We start from the raw sequence: 16,916 nt of genomic DNA on the forward strand, positions 1-16,916 counted from the left end.
ATTTAAACGGTTAAATTTAATTTCTTTCAATTATTTTAATTTTAAAATTTATTTATTCTAATTAGTGATTCTTTTAATTAACATCTTTGTTATTCCAACAAATCTACAGATTAATTAGTTTGGAGAAAAATGTGATTCCAATTACAAATCTCTGTTTCTTTGTTTCAAGTTGTTCTATTTGATTGTTATCCTTTCCAATTCCATTTCATTTATTTTATTGAAAGGTGAGTGTTGTTATTTTCTAATTTGAGATGATTAATTTTCACATTTTCTTATTAAATTTCACTTGATAATTAACAATTTCTCCTGAAATTGTAAAAATTGCAATTGTTTAACTAGAGCCATCTATTGGGTTACTTGATCTTCTCCTAATTTAATCTTGGTCTTATGATTGAGTTTACTCATTTACAATTTTGTTTATTCTTTTCTTGTGTTAATTAATTCGTCTGTTAATTTGTTATTTTTATTTAATTTTTGTTCCTTCAAAACTAATCCATATCCTAATCTAATTCTGACACTATAAATTTTAAACGAATCCTCAACAATTTTCAAAGGTTTGTTCTCAAATGTAACTTCTCATTTCGTTTTTACAGTTTCATTTCCGTGTCTGTTGATTCTCTTGTTTTTTTTATTCTATTCTATTCTTGATATTCTATTCTCTGTGTTGTTGTTTATTACTGTTCTTTTTATTGTCTCTCGTCTGATTTACATCATTTATCTTTCTTTTTTTTTCTCTTCTAGGCCTTGTGAAATTTTTAATATCTTCTATTCTCTCTCTCTCTGCCTGTCTACACCTAGTCAAAAGGAGCCTGATTACTGTCTTTACCTTTCTGGTCCATCCTTAATAATTTTTGATTCTCTATCTCTTCCTCTTCCTCTTTCTTATTATCTCTCTCCCTCTTTCTTTCTTTCTTTCTTTCTCTTTCTCTCTTTTCATTCTTATTCCCTGTTTCTGACTCTTTATTACTCCACAACAACAACATATTTATACAACTACAATGGACAAATCAGAGACTCTAAATAAACGTCAAGGTAACAGTAATAGTAGATCAACGGGTAATAGTAATCCAGTGGATAGGACAAACTTTCGTTCGTTAATATGTGATGAATCTGGTATAATAATCGGTGAAATGGTTTACCGTTGTTTAATCTGTTCCTTTATTAGTGTATCAATGGATAAAATTCGAGCTCATTATCAAACAGAACATGTTGACATTGAAGATATAAGTAATGGTGAATTTAGATATGTAAATGATGATTATTGTCCATCACCAAGTGGCGATTCTTTAAACGATAATCAACAGAAAGCAACATCAACAACAACATCAAAAGAAAATCAATCAACAAATGATTCTATGAAATGAAAATAATTGTTTCCCTCATTTTTTATATTTTATTTTATATTAATAAACAAAAAAACTGCGTTGATTTGACATGAAAAGAAAAGCTCGAGTTGATAATTATATGATTTATCTTCAACTTATCGAAAAAAAATTTTTCTTCTCATAAGCCGATTTGTTTACCATTTAATCAATTAAACTGATTGACCAAATGACCTCTACAAATTGACTCATTTGTCGTTTAAGGTTCGATAAATGATTAGTCTTACTCTTTGATGGATATTACAAATTATGGTAAACATTTACTTTGATGATTCCAATGGAGATTATGATCCGGAAGGAAGTACAATTAATGTGTGGGTAGAAGATGAAATTATCTGGTTGATATTAAATTCGTGACAAAAATAATCAAATGTATCACGGATAATAAATCATCTTTAAATTGTCATTTGATTGTGATTGTCCTTGGAGTTGAATCTTATTCTTAAATTGCAACAAAAGAGTAAATTTTTTTTCGTTCTGCAAAAATTGGAAACAATCACAATTGTTACACAACAAGGTTACGATTGCTTTTCATTTACCTAGATGAGGAATTATCTTATTGTTGATTGATGATTATATTATCAAACAATTAAGAAATTGGGAGAGAGAAAAAGAAAAAGCTTCAGGATTAATATATTACAATTGTTACAATTTGATAAGATTGGAGTTGTTGAAAATGGAAATTAAAACATTTTTGATTGATCAAATTTAAAGCGTTGAATTTGCTACCTTTTGAGTGAGCAACTTGGGGGGAGACAAATGATACTAATTATAAGTTGAGAAAATTACATGCGGCTGCATTTACAGAATTAACTAATTGTGTTAGTAAATTGTTAAGAAAAGAAGGTGAAATAAATTGAAAGATGATGATGATACGAAGAAACAAGTTTGGCCTACATTAGATTCATCCCGAGAGGAAGAGTTTGACAAGAGCCCAAGAAATTGTCTAAGACGAAAAATTCAAAGAGGATGATGAAGATTGGATGAGAGATTCAGATGAGAAAGTGAGAGAGTGAGAAAGAGAGAAAGCAAGAGAGAGAGGGAGGGAGAGAGAGGAGGTGGAAAGATAATGTTCGGTTAAATTAGAAACTCGAAGTATCTCAGCCAAAACTTCAAGTCTCTCGATAAACAAACAACCACTTCCTCATCGTTCTCATCCTTTTTTTCATCATTATCATCGTTTTCCTTTTGTTTTCTCATCTTCTCTTTTTCGAATATTTTTCTTATTATTCAGTTGCAATTTTAATTGTTCCTCGATTCTCATCATTTCTCAATCAAGGTCCTCTCTCTTTTACTTTCTCCCTCCTTCAAGTTTCATAAGGCTTTAATCATATTTCACTTCAAGTTGTTCAGATGATCACCAGTGAATCTGTTGATTACTTTTCACTTTATAATTGTTTCATCAGTAGGTTGATTAAATCATCATATCAGCAAATCCAAGTTTTAATTTCACGTTGTCTCATCAGTCCAGTGCTTTGATTATATTAACCAAATGGATCCAACTAACGAATGATACAACCATGGATTAATTAAACTTCACATCACGTAATTAATTGATTATATATATTCTTGATACTTTAATCAAAATTGTTTGTTTTGATTTTACGACTTAAATCACTTGTCTCATCTGTTTGGTGTATGATTACAATTCCTGTCCAGTGGCTTCAAAATGCAAAGGTCAGTTGATATTATATTTGGATTATGTATCACAATTAAATCCACTGGGAAGTCAAGCTGCTTTTTCAGTTGAATTAATATGCTTTCTCCATCGCTGCCACTAATACAAAAATAACTTGTTAATTGTTATAACTGGATGATTAACTGTTGATGAACATTGTGCGAAATATACTTACCAAGAATCTATTAAGATGCTTCGATAAGTAAATTTTTACTCGAAAGACAAAAAGCTAATCTCAGCTTTTTCTCAAATTAGATACAAAAAAAACTTAACAACAGTCAATTGATTGATTTAAATTTTGTTTGTTCCGATGGTTAAATCATCCTTTCCACTTTTGAATTAATACCATTTTGATTTGGTTACCAAATCCATAGACGTCAAAGATTTTCAGATTGATTGATTAGCTCGATGCGATTACAACTTATTAATAATATTTACCGTTCCAAGTACGATAAGGCTTATAGATAAGAAAAATTTTCTTTTAGTAATCAACAGAGTAAACGATTGACTTTATCCAGAGGTGGATGATAAATTTTCAGACTTTTTTTTCCTCTTCATAACTGTAGATGAGAACCTAGAGAAAAACAAAATCCAATGTAAATCTAATCATCTTGCCAAAAATATCTTGTCACCCTTACTTTGTTTAGCATCTTTATAGCTACTTTTGCATCTTCACTCTAACTGTGTCGCAGTGTCTTCCATGTTTATCAGTGAATAATAATCATGACAACGACGATTAACAGTAATAAAAAAGAATAGTCAAAAGAAGATGATTAATTGAAAACCAAATTGTATACACGTCAAGTTAGTTAATTGAAATAAAATCTTCCCAAGGTTAGGCCTAACCTAGTTTGTCCATCACGCATTTATTACATGGCTCCAACACGGATTATCATCATTGTTACAGAATCTATAAATATAAATTGAAACAAGAAAAGTTTCATGAAAGAAGAGAGAGAGAGAGAGAGAGAGGGAGAAATGTAAATATAATTTAATTACCTTTCCATGTTTTCCTAAACAATCAAATCAAATCAAATTCCAAGGGAAAAGAAACACTGGAAACAAACATATTACATATAATCTGATGACCAAAAGGCTTCAACACTTTGACTATCCAAAGATGAGAAAAAGTTAATCAAAGAGGAAATTAAGTTTTCCAGGTAATTGCGTTTCCATGATTCGGAAAACAAGAGACAGATTAAAGAAAAAAAATTAACAGAGAGAAAGAAAATTAAATTAAGGCCAACAGAATTTAAATCGATTAATACATTAAGATGAATCTATTTTTACGTTTTAAAGTTAACGAGGAAAAGGTTAACATGTAAATGGAACAAAAGAGAAAAGAGAATAAATTTTTTTCTCTTTCTTTTTTATTCGATTCACTGTGATTGGTTATTTTCATTTCTCCCTCTCTCTCTCTTTTGATCATCACAATTGTGATTCCAAATAATTGACACTTTTTAATCATCACTAATTGCCAATGTTTTCCCTTTGAAGACCAACAATTAACTGACTGCTTTTGCTGCTGTTGATTAATAAGTTACTTTTAATGTGAATGTTGCTTTCCCTTTCATAATTGAATTGATCTGTTTCTTTTGTTTACAATTAGTTGATTGTTATTTGTATTGTTATCTATATTGTGTTGTTATATCATCAAAAGGTCACTGAAATTGGAAACCGAAGGGTCAAGTGTTGTAATTGATTGTGATGGTGAAGATGAAGAACTCAGGAAAATCAACAACGTTAACAACAATGAAACCAACACCATCACCACCGTCAATAATGAATCAGATACAAATGAAATTATTGATTCAGTTGAATTGGAAAGTGATAATGATGATGAGAATTGTGTTAATTATGATGATGATGATGATGAGGTTAAAGGTGATTCTAATGATGGTAATCCTGGTGTTGATTGTGAAGGTGAGAAAAGATTAACTGTTATGAGACAAAAATTTGCTGTTGGTGGAGCTGAAACTGGATCATCATCCATTGAGGATCGGCGTATGTGTTGCACCAACGTGGCTCTTATGGTCTATAAAAAAGCTTGGGAAGGTGCAAGAAAAGCTCTCCCAAGGTACGAGATTAATTCCAAGAGAAAAAAAAGAACCAAAAGTTAATTGATTAACTGCAAGAGAACAAAAGAACTGAAAGCGAAATTATCACCAATCTCTCTAATCGTTCAGTTACCAGAAAAAAATTCAACAACAAAATACACAATAATTTAATCTCAATTGAAATGTTAATTTGGTATCTTTGATCCTGGATAAGTGAAAATCTTACCATGTGATGAATGTAATTTGTTGCTAATCCATATCATCATCTTAATCGCACGATTAACCAACCATATTCTCATCATTTGACACATGATGACCATTCTTGTTCTTAAGCCTTTCTCTTAAATCCCTTAGCCATTAATCCAACATCTCAGAAATCTCAGAAATTATTAGAACAACAATCAATTTAATCTTCAACTCTTATTGTTATTTCTTAATTGTTTCATCCTTAATGAAAAAAAAACATTCAATGAGACATATTAATATGGATTCATTTGAAATAACAACAAAGATTTTTAGATTATCTGATTTGGATAAGAAACTTTTTGTTTTCAATCAAAACATAAACGATTTAGTCAAATAACAATTGAAAGATTATCATTATGAATATGAATTAGATCAACAAGTGATTTACAAATAAATGTCAATCACTTTGTTGATCTTTGTTTACATTTTATATTCTTTCACAAATTATGCAACCTTACAAAAAGATTGTGATAATTTAATGATGAAGATGATAGAGATTAACAATTTATAAGGTTTCATGATATTGATTATCATTCTCATGATGATGATGATTATTTTTGTGAAATGATTAGGTTATGATCGGAGGAGACCAATACTTGGCTTCACCTTTTGGTGCTGATTCCTTTTCCCTTTCACCTGAATTATTATTAGACAGAATTAAAGTTAAAGTTAAATGTTCATGTTTACCAATATTAACTTGTGATATTGATGTTTATCCTGTTTACAGAGCAACAAGGAATCGTGGTAATAATAATAATCCCAATTTGGATGATGGTTCATCTTCAATAACAACCCCAACGACTTTTATTGATCAACGAGGACAATCAACTGGACGATCTGATCCTAATCGAGTCATTTCATTTGAATCGGAAGATGATCCAGCAACTGAGTGTTCATTTGAATATGAAGATGATGATAATGGTGATTTAAAGTGTTCTGTTGAAGATAATGGTAAAGTTAACGATAGACCGACCGAAGATTTTGTTGGAAATGATTCATCAAATGGTGGACCTGGAGATGTTGATCTTGAATCGTTTAAAAGAGTTTATATGACCGATGTAATTCCCGAAGAGCCAGATAAAGAATCGGCTGCTGTTCAACTTGAGACACAATTAAAGGATAAATTAGATGATAATAGTAATATGAAAGATAATAGTGATGCTTCAAAATGGAGGAGACGATTTCGACTCAATGAGAGAGCCAATGAAATCAGTGATCAGCAAGAAAGTTCAATTGAACAAAATAATAACAATAACGAAGAAACGATTTCTAAACAAGATTCAACGACTGATCCACAATTAATCAGTGAATCAGATTTGGATAAACCAATGTCTATATCGGACATTGAACGATTTGTTCAAGTAACTTGTGATCAAGTTATGTCAAAGGTACGAGAAGAGGGTATTGGTATTGGCAGTGATGACGATGGATCAGTGCGAGGAAGTGGAATCTTCAAAGTTAGACCTGGAATAAAATTTGAAGATTCAACAGACTCGAGAGTATCGACTGATTTGACACTTTCGACAATTGAAATACCAACGATAACAATTACTGAAGATCAACTAGATGATTCAAGTGTTATTATTTCGGAAGCGACACTTCATGAAACTGCAAGTGAATATGAAGGTGGTGAGTTACCTGAAGATGGAGGATCAACTCAAAGTGGATTAAAGGGAAAAGCAACTGCCCTTAAATCTAAGGTTAAAAAATTGGGATCAAAGGTGAAAGACATTTTCAAAAGAGGAAATACTCCAGAGGCTAGTCCAGCTTCTTCGCCAGTGGGTGAATATATTGACATCGAAGAGGAAAAGAGGCGTCGAAAAGAGGAAGAAAAAGAAGCTGAGAAAAGGCGGAAAGAGGAAGAAGCTGCTCGTAAAGAGGAAGCTGAACGAAAACGAAGAGATGAAGAGCTGGAGAAAAGAGCGTTGGAGATGGAGAAAAAAGCTGGAGCTGAAATCGCCAAAGAAAGAGAACGACTGAAAAAAGAAGAGGCCAAAAGACTGAAAGAGGAAGAGAAAAGAAAGAAAGAGGAAGAGGAAAGACTGAGAAAAGAAGAGGAGAAAGCACGGAAAGAAGAAGAAAAAAGGATGAAAATTGAAGAGAAGAAACGCCGAGAAGAAGAGGAGAAGAGGAAAAAAGAAGAAGAAAAGATGAGAAAGATTAGAGAGGAAGAGGAAAAGATGAGAATTCGAGAAGAGGAGGAGAGAAAACTAGCCGAAGAAGAAAGAAAACGACAAATTCAAGAAGAAGAAGAAGCAAGGAAACGATGGGCCATCGAAGATGCTGAAAAACGAAGACGATGGATCGAAGAAGAGGCCGAAAAGCATAGAATTAAATTCGAAGAGGAACAAGAACGAAAAAGAAAACAGAAACAATTGGAAGAAGAAGAGCAAGAAAGAAAACGAATAAGGCAAGCAGAAGAAGAAGAAGAAAGAAGGAGAAGAGAAGAGGAACAAGAAGAAAGGAGAAGGAAAAAGAAAAGGAAGAGGAAGAGGAAAAAGCTCGAGAAACACTAAAACGAAAACTCGAAGATGAGGTCAAAGTGAAAAGTGTCCAACATGAAGATAATGAAAATAACCTTGACCAAGTAACGACAACAACTGTTACAGTTATTGAATCAGATCAACCATATTATGAAGTGGATGGTACCAAAGATGATATTAGACGAGCTTCCTCACCTTCGTTGGCCTCAGGTCAAGTTTCGGTAGCAATGTCAAAGTCAACTTCTCAGGCGACTATCATGGTAACATCACCTCAAGGTAGACGAGATAAAAGGTCACAATCTCGAGATGAGGAAACTTTTGGACAGGCTGGTGAGTCCGAAGGGGATATCGATCCTCACATGGGAGGACGGAAGAGGAAAAAGATGAGAAAACGACTTCGTGATACCAAGAACAAGCTGATTAACCTTAAATCGAAAGCACTTGAATCACTTCCTTCAATGTCATCATTGAAAAGTCGAGTTAAAGAAATACTCCCAGTTCGTGGGAACAATAGTGGTGGTCAAGTATCCGAAGGTGGACAATTTAATGATGAAGATCCTGCCTATTCAATTCACAGAGAGCAAAAAGTTTTCTCAGAGTATCGAAAACGTTATCCAGATTCTGAGAATGAATTTTTCTCTGATTCTGAGTTAGTTGAATCACGAAAATCAACATTGAAAGCGATGTCACCCGATTTAGATGGTATGCCGGATGGTATGTATGTCGATATGGATGCAACTGCCGATCGTGTTCAAATGTTATTATCGCCTATAAATAGTCCACTAAGGCCACCAAGAAAATCTGATTATGGTGGCGGAGGAATGGGCTCATCTTTTCACACTTCAGAACCCAATATAAGTAGGACGGGAACACCAAGAAGCCTAAACGAGCCCCACCACCACGACCTCCTCCACCTGAGGTTGACATTTACTTGGTTAGTTCAACAATGCTGAACACATCAGCCACCGGATCAACGGCAACATCACTAGGCGCATTGGAAGAGATTGACTTGGCCAGTTCCGCTCGTGATCTATCCGAGTCATTCATTTCGACCAAAAAAGAGCCTGAAAAAATACCAGCCTCTATTTATTACCGTAAAGTTGTTCGTGATTGGCAAGAGCGACATTTGAAGAAAATGGAACATGAAATGGTTTCAGCTTCGTCTCCAAATTTGGAGACTTATCAACGTCCACCTCGACCAGGCCGTCAACCTCCTCGTATTCCTCCTCTTCCTTTAACCACAGACCGTCCTCGACCTTTACCTCGACGAAAATTGTCCCGAACAGGCTCTTTGCGACAAAAGATGATTGAACAACAAAAAAACGAGGAAAATAAAGAAAACACTTTCGATGGTTATGAAACTTTAGGAACAAAACGAGAATTTGATCATCCACCATTACCAGGTAACTCTGGACTTCCACCTTTACCTCCACCTCGATTTCGAAACGATCGTCGAACTCCACTATCAAAATCTCCTTATAGTACTTTACATCGTCGACAATTACAATTACAACAGCAACAGAGACAAATTCAACATGATTACTTATTGACTTCTGATCGAGCAAATCTAGCCACCGATGGTCTTTATTGGAAGCCATTTTCTTGGAAAACTGGACGTTGTCGATCACTAACTGAGCTTTATGTTAGAAAACGGACTCAACCACCCCAAGGACCTTCAAGTTTAAAACCTTCTGAGATCGGATCATCTGAACATTCTTTAAGTCAAGAGCCTTTAGAACAATCTCTTTCATACCGATTAATGTCACAATACTGTTCACCTCCACGACCACCCCCACCAACGATAAAAACCGAATCCGCTTCCGATGAACTACTAACGAATCTTATTAGTTCAATAGAAGATCAAAGGACGACAGTTGAACCACTTTACTCAACAATAGATCGTAGTAAAAAACTGAAACGTGACATTGGACTAATGGTACTTGAAGAATCAAATGGCGGTGATACTTTAATACAAAATCGACCTTTACCCGCTCCACCTTTGCCTCCTCGAAGTAAACGAAAAAATTCCTGCTCTCGATCTCGTTCAAATTCACCTTACCTTAGTTTAACCAATTCTTCTGTTGACCTAAACCGACCTGATGCAACAATCATCAGGCCAATTTCACCATATCCACCATTGGGTATGGTGGATGTTTCCGTTGAAACAGGATCACAATTAATTAATCCTTCACCAAGTAAATCAAAAGAGTGTCAAACATCATTGGAGGACATTGTTGTTGACAAACAATCAAATTTAACCAATAGTGATAATAATTTAAGATTAATTAAAGACGCAAAAGAGTCTCAACTTACATTTGAAAATATTGAAGGCTATTTTGAAGATATTGATGGTCGTGAATCGATCACACCAACACCAACAACAATAGCAGAATCAGCAATTACCAAAAATCAAATCGCAATTAAGGTAACACCTGAACGAGAAGTGATATTAATCGATGATTCTAAACAACCCAACGACGTTTCAACCAAAATTTGTCAACTTAAACGAACGAAACTTTCATCATCATCATCATCTAAAGATCAATCACCTCCTTTGGTAACTGCAAACAGTGTTAATGATAATAACTCTGTTCCCAAAGTTGTCAATCAACCCTCAGGTCAAGATTCGATGGGTCGACTTGATGATGAAGGTTCGAATCGGACAATGACCAGTTACTATGACGCTGAAGAATGTGACACCGATATGGATACTTTTACCGATCTTGATTCAATATCGACCGAAACAAATGCAACTCTAACAGCTTCCAGTCAATTCCATTCAGTTTATTCTGAACCTTTAATTTCATCAACCACCACAACCACAAGTCATTATGACACCGATGAGGGAGATAGTAAAACAATGGAAATTCCTTGTCAACCATCAATCGCCGCTCCCTTAGTACCTTCAAAAGGTAAAAGTGAAGATGAGAATATCGGAAATGAAGAAATGACACAATCATCATCATCGAAAACCGTTCCATTGGTTGCTGAACATGTAACCATAGAGGAAGATTCTGATGACGATATGTTACAACCTCGAGTTGCCTCACCAAGCGAAATGAGAGCTTATATTTCCCGAAGACGAATGCGACCCGATTCAATGGATGCTTCAGATTCTGAATGGTAACGTGATAATTAAGAGATTAATTTGTTCTCAATTTTCTTCTTACAATTTAACTTTCGACGATAAAACCAACATTAGTCAGATTGTTTCTTTTACCGCCATTTCTAATGGATAACTAAATATTGTTCTGTTGAATTATTAATATAATTTCACTTTTTGAGTATATATTTTATTTCCTGTTCTATTTGATTGAGAATGACAATTAAGCTTATTGAGAAATCTCTTCAACATTCTTAATCAAATCAATGTTAAAAATTTAAAACAAAAATCGATTCAAACTTAAATTTATTTCCTTTTCCTCTATTCCTTTAGACTAAAGTATTTATTACATATAGATGTTTAATTGATGTTACCAAATTATACTCGAGAATATGAAATTGATTATATCAACAATCAAACCGAAATCTCATTGTGAGAGTACCACAATTTGGATTATAAAGAGAAACACACAATCAATAATGGTGGAAACAGTTTATCAGAGAAAAGGAATTAAATTTTAATCGAAGAAAATGACGATGATTTAAATCTAAAATTAACAAATTTAAAAATTGTTTTTAATTGGCTTCAGAATGTTAAGCAATTAATCAAAAACTGTAAACAAAAAGTTAAATCAACAAAAAATCCCCTTCATTGTTATAAATCAAAAGATAATTAAAATAGTGTTATTATTAAAAACAACACACACACACAATCAATTTGATGAGAATTTAATTCAATCATTAAATTGGAATAAATCACAAGAACAAGTTTGAAGAAAACAAAAAAGTGAATTAACAATTAAAAAAACAATTACCATAAAAATGGGTAAGGTCGAAGTTAATAAATTCGGAAACAAGTTCCATGTCAGAACTTGGATTGGATATCGGGCGAGGTACACCTAATTTCGCAATAACACCAAAACGAAGATCAGAGTCGAAGCCTTCTAGTAAATTCTATTAATAAATTATTTCAATCATTAAATTATCTGAATTAATTGTCAGAATATCGATGTTAAGTTTGCATAATTAAATATTTATTGAAATTGGATCATAATTATTAACGAACATTAACTGATTATTCAGAAATCAATCAATTGGAAATCGTAATTAATCATATGAAGTACTAATAATAAATTAGAAAGGTAAAAAGGCCACGAGAATATCGGCAATATTTTGATCAAGAGTATTCGATGGATTGAATCCTGGGAATTTGATTTGATTGATGTTCTTTTTAACGAAAGCATTGGCAACTTCTTCCAATGAAGCCTTTGGATCTAATCCATTGAGATTGTTGAGTAAATCGTCGACCAAGGCAACAATATTGTCGTCAACCGAGTTATCCACATCGAATCCTGGAGATTGGATCTTTTTGAGAGCATCGTAAAGATCTTGAAGGAGATTCATGTGAATTCCCTTCTTTGGGATCCAATCTATTGATAATTAAAAGTATTAATAATAAAGTTAATATAGTAAAGTTTGAATAAAACTTTTCATTTCTACCCTTTGGTTTGTGAATATCAATTGATACTTACATGGAAATGGAAGTGAGTCCAAGAAAGCAGTTACAGTACAATTGAGATTGTCGACAATGGACTTGGTAGCATCGCAATCGGGAAGATTGAGTTTTCGGATTTTCGACTCTAAAATGTAAACAAGATTATCCTTACTAGTTGCAAGGGGATTCCAATCAGGTACAGTAGCTGTTTCCAATGGTGTGTCAAGAACAGTTAGAATGTTTTTCTCGAGTGAAGCGGATCCATCCCAATTAGGAATCGTCTTCTCCCAGTCCTTAACAACGGCATCAACGAGCTTCAAGAGCAATCTGTCAAATGTACTAGGTCCTGGTAGATTTAATGAGTAATGATTAATTATTTTCAAAAGAATTATTTTAAAAAGAAAACAAAAAGTTTGTTGTTAGGTTAATTTCGTAACAGAAAGACAATCGTTGATAATTAAAACCAAGATTGAGGTTAACTTACCCCTTGGTACACCAGCATCGATTGCAGAAATACAGAAAAGACTAATTAAGACAAGGGAGAATTTCATTTTTATTAATTTTAAAGTTTTTATGGTTAATGTAAACACAATTAAAAATTATTCAATTAGTTTGAAGGAAGATTAAGACTTGAATGATTTCATACTAGGTTAACATCGAGGCTTTTATACTATTAGCATATTAGTAATTTACGAGCAAATGTATGAAAATAACTAAACTTTGATTGTTCTGATCTATCGACATTGAAAATCAAGATTAAAGACTTGATTTAATCTCAATTTGATTGCAATAATTCTCATTACGATGATAAGCAGAGAATTACGGTTCTTTTTGAAATAAATATCGATAATAATGAAAAATTCCATTGTTCATGGTGATGCAAATTCATGATAAAATCTATTACTGAGTAGATAGTAAACACCATAAGATATTTTTCATATTCTAAATATTTAGTTCTTATCAATTAGATAAATAACTTAATCAAATGGTTACATTATCTCTTGAAATAATTACGGACAATTGGTCTGTGATTCAATTAATTGTTAATCAATTATTCTATCATGAAAGCAATTTAATCGTATAACAGAATTTGGTTGTTGTGTGACTTTTTAGTCAAAAAATTGATACTTTTTAGGGCCACAAATAGGAAGTCCAAATATATTTTTCATTGTCCGATCAGTAGTTTTAGCGAAAATACAGTTCGAAATTGAAATTTCAGGTCACTTTCTCTCACCGATGGCAAGTTTGCAGATCATGAAAATTAGATTCGTTTGGGTAAAAAAATATGTAAATTGCTCTGGTCATAGTTTCGTCATTTTAAATAAATTGATCGCGATTGGTCCCAAGTGTCGAGAATGATCTGAAACTTATTCTTAGGCCTGTTTCAGTATGGTGAATCAAGTACTTTTTCCTTTTTTCATTGGGTCAACATTTTCAACGAAATGAGAAAGTGGCCTTTGGTCTGAAATTTTACATTATCTCTTGAAATAATTATGGATACAGAGTTATTATCATTCACTTCTTGTCCAGGTATTACCCTAATTGCTATCTGATTTTTGGTAATTACTGATTCCGCTATTCAGCTATATCTGTTGACCATCAATAGCTTCAAATGTAGAAGATGAAACTCTTTCGAATCTTAAACTAATCTTTGTCCAGCCAAATGTTTTGTGTTTGTCCGCATGAAATATTATCACATTTAAACACAGTCAAGCTATCTATAAAGTGGCTGATTTGTTAGACCGCAAAATATTAATTCTTACAGTCTTAATTAAATGACGATGATTTGAACTATTCAGACATCTCTAGGTGTATTAGTATATTATATATTAGGTATAGTATATTTTTTATACAACTGTCCTTCGCCGAAGATCATGTAGGGAAATCGAATCCTACTTATAATTATTTGCGAGCTCTATCGTAACAATATTTCCGTTTATCAAAACTTTCTGTCCAATAATTCTGTACAAAAAATCCTGAGAGGCTGGGTTTCTTTCAAAAACTACAATGGCTGGCACATTTTGACTTTGACGGCACAGCTGAAATTCTATAAGTTCAATGTCTTCGCCGAAGTACTCTAATGCATTAGTTATATCTTCAATTTCTGAATATCTAGGAATATCGCTCAACTTGAGTGCAAGTCTTCCTTTTCTATGTTCTCGTGCTTCTGAAGATATACAAACTCTTATAACTTTATCAGTGAATTCGACTCCGTTTTTCAAAAGAGCTCTGCGACAGCTAAACACATCAGCACAATCAATCCATGCAACATTTATCATTGTGAATAAAAATTCTTCCTAAGGTGCAATTACCAAAGAAATTCAAAATATCGGGCTTCTTGCAACGTTGGGGCAAGGTGATCAGTGATCTGGAGTCGATAGAAGTCATGAGGTATGCGCTTTTTGAAAGGTGTCGTTTTTAACTGAGAAGAGGCGATGTGCTTGTTAAGACCTTGGCAAAATAGATCAAACTTAAAATCAAGAGCGATAAGATTGAGATCAGGAACTGAAGTAAGCACAATCGACCTGAAAAATTGCTGGTTCCTTGGGACAAGAGAGTTTCGTGATGATGGATTGTGTAGTCGGTAAGTCATCCAGTCCTGAATAATCGCAAAAGCATTAACATCCCAATTCGGCTTACGGTTATAAAGTAAATCCTTTGGTAAGATTTCATTAAATTGAGGAAAGGCGATCCAGAATCGAACATCGAGAGAGATCCGGTGATCCGATGTGATAAAAATATTGATATGATCTCGATCTAGTCTAGACTCTTCTTTAATCCATCCTAGACCCAACGACCGACTAAAGTTAGATCTTTGAAGAATGATAGGATCAGAGATAGTTCTGGGTCTATTGTCTAGAAAAAGCATACGACAAAATTTACCTCCAGAAATAAAATCAGGATCCATTGCGAAAGAACCGCTGATGATGAAGATGATGATAAAGGTGTTGATGATGGCGATGGTTTAGATTGAATTGGTACGGTTAAAATGATCGAAAGCAACCGTGAGATTGAAGATCAAATTATAGAGAAAAAACGCCAAAAGATTCACTAAAATGAGAAAAGAGAAAGAAAAACCTAAAAGAGATTAGAAACAATAAGAATGAAAGCCAAAAGATTCACGAAACCAACACTTAGAAAAACACATTCTAAGTGTTGGTTCATTTCTTTAGTTACCTTGCTGATGATGGTTTAGATTGAAAAGGTTAAGTCAAAAACTAGATAAAGCCAATAATGACTTAAGCTTGCTCGAATCTATTGGTATATTACTTATTGAAATTGATGTCAAACAAAAAATTTGATCTCATAGCACCAACGTCCAAAAGAACCTCTCGAAATTCGATTTTATTTATTGAGGTTAAAAAGTTTGAATTTAGCGCTCAAGTGTCGTATTTAATACAGTCAGACCTCTCATATTTAAACGAAAAGGGTAGGTAAACAAAAGGTTGTGATTGATCAAACTTTACTATATTAACTTTATTATTAATACTTTTAATTATCAATAGATTGGATCCCAAAGAAGGGAATTCACATGAATCTCCTTCAAGATCTTTACGATGCTCTCAAAAAGATCCAATCTCCAGGATTCGATGTGGATAACTCGGTTGACGACAATATTGTTGCCTTGGTCGACGATTTACTCAACAATCTCAATGGATTAGATCCAAAGGCTTCATTGGAAGAAGTTGTCAATGCTTTCGTGGTAAGACTCAAGATATGTCCGTCAGCTCGATATCTTCACTTTTCAGCTGATTTTTTTCGGCTTAAAGTTCAAGCTACATATGAAAATGGACTTAATTGTTCAGTTAATTGTGTATGTTTAAATTAGGTTAGGTTAGGTCTTCGCTAGTAAGGGTCACCATGACCAAAGAATCAAACCGAACTTTAAGCTGAGAAAAAAAATCAGCTGAAAAGTGAAGATATCGAGCTGACGGACATATCTTGAGTCTTACCGCTTTCGTTAAAAAGAACATCAATCAAATCAAATTCCCAGAATTCAACCCATCGAATACTCTTGATCAAAATATTGCCGATATTCTCGTGGCCTTTTTACCTTTCTAATTTATTATTATTAGTACTTCATATGATTAATTACGATTTCCAATTGATTGATTTCTGAATAATCAGTGAATGTTCATTAATAATTATGATCCAATTTCAATAAATATTTAATTATGCAAACTTAACATTTATATTCTGACAATTAATTCAGATAATTTAATGATTGAAATAATTTTGAATGATTTTAAATTAAATTATGAGTTTATTGAGTAGAAAACAATAAATAAATAAAGCGGTCGGAATATAAACAAGTTGATTGATTAACTTAATTGAGATGAGAATGAAAAAAGTTTCATGTTTTGTTTTTGTACAAAAGTTATCATTGAGAGAAAAGCTCAGTGAATGTAATAAATAATCACTGATTGTTGGAAAATTATTAAACCAAATTTACAATTTAAATTTGATGGCAAT

The 16,916-nt window shown here is 33.1% G+C and overlaps 3 protein-coding genes and 2 long non-coding RNA genes across 5 annotated transcripts; 3 read left to right on the top strand and 2 right to left on the bottom strand.

Annotated features, from left to right (window-relative positions):
- The first annotated feature begins 232 nt into the window (after positions 1 to 232).
- LOC128396011 (uncharacterized) lies at positions 233 to 1,446 on the top strand. Its single transcript, XR_008326755.1, has 2 exons — positions 233 to 554; positions 742 to 1,446. It is a non-coding gene; the product is annotated as an uncharacterized LOC128396011 (long non-coding RNA).
- On the bottom strand, positions 1,234 to 4,816 carry LOC128396012 (uncharacterized). Its single transcript, XR_008326756.1, has 4 exons — positions 4,060 to 4,816; positions 3,699 to 3,970; positions 3,236 to 3,634; positions 1,234 to 3,159 (listed from the first exon to the last, which is right to left on the bottom strand). It is a non-coding gene; the product is annotated as an uncharacterized LOC128396012 (long non-coding RNA).
- Positions 2,420 to 11,686, top strand: LOC128396003 (uncharacterized). Its single transcript, XM_053356505.1, is given in 6 exon segments — positions 2,420 to 3,059; positions 4,721 to 5,137; positions 6,091 to 7,822; positions 7,825 to 8,719; positions 8,722 to 10,969; positions 11,283 to 11,686. Coding segments are annotated over 6 exon segments (5,301 nt in total). The 5' UTR covers positions 2,420 to 3,051; the 3' UTR covers positions 11,284 to 11,686.
- Positions 11,687 to 11,960: 274 nt separating this feature from the next.
- On the bottom strand, positions 11,961 to 13,088 carry LOC128395874 (uncharacterized). Its single transcript, XM_053356347.1, has 3 exons — positions 12,928 to 13,088; positions 12,481 to 12,789; positions 11,961 to 12,378 (listed from the first exon to the last, which is right to left on the bottom strand). Exons 1-3 carry the CDS (start codon positions 12,992 to 12,994, stop codon positions 12,083 to 12,085), a joined length of 672 nt encoding a protein of 223 aa, XP_053212322.1. The 5' UTR covers positions 12,995 to 13,088; the 3' UTR covers positions 11,961 to 12,082.
- A 2,637-nt stretch (positions 13,089 to 15,725) lies between these two features.
- LOC128396036 (uncharacterized) lies at positions 15,726 to 16,630 on the top strand. The gene is made up of 3 exons (XM_053356556.1): positions 15,726 to 15,873; positions 15,950 to 16,146; positions 16,438 to 16,630. The coding sequence occupies exons 1-3, from the start codon at positions 15,726 to 15,728 to the stop codon at positions 16,561 to 16,563; spliced, it is 471 nt and encodes a 156-aa protein (XP_053212531.1). The 3' UTR covers positions 16,564 to 16,630.
- Positions 16,631 to 16,916: the final 286 nt, after the last annotated feature.

The sequence above is a fragment of the Panonychus citri genome, unplaced genomic scaffold, assembly GCF_014898815.1.
Source record: "Panonychus citri isolate SS breed McGregor unplaced genomic scaffold, ASM1489881v1 Contig00142, whole genome shotgun sequence".
Lineage (NCBI taxonomy): Eukaryota > Metazoa > Arthropoda > Arachnida > Trombidiformes > Tetranychidae > Panonychus > Panonychus citri.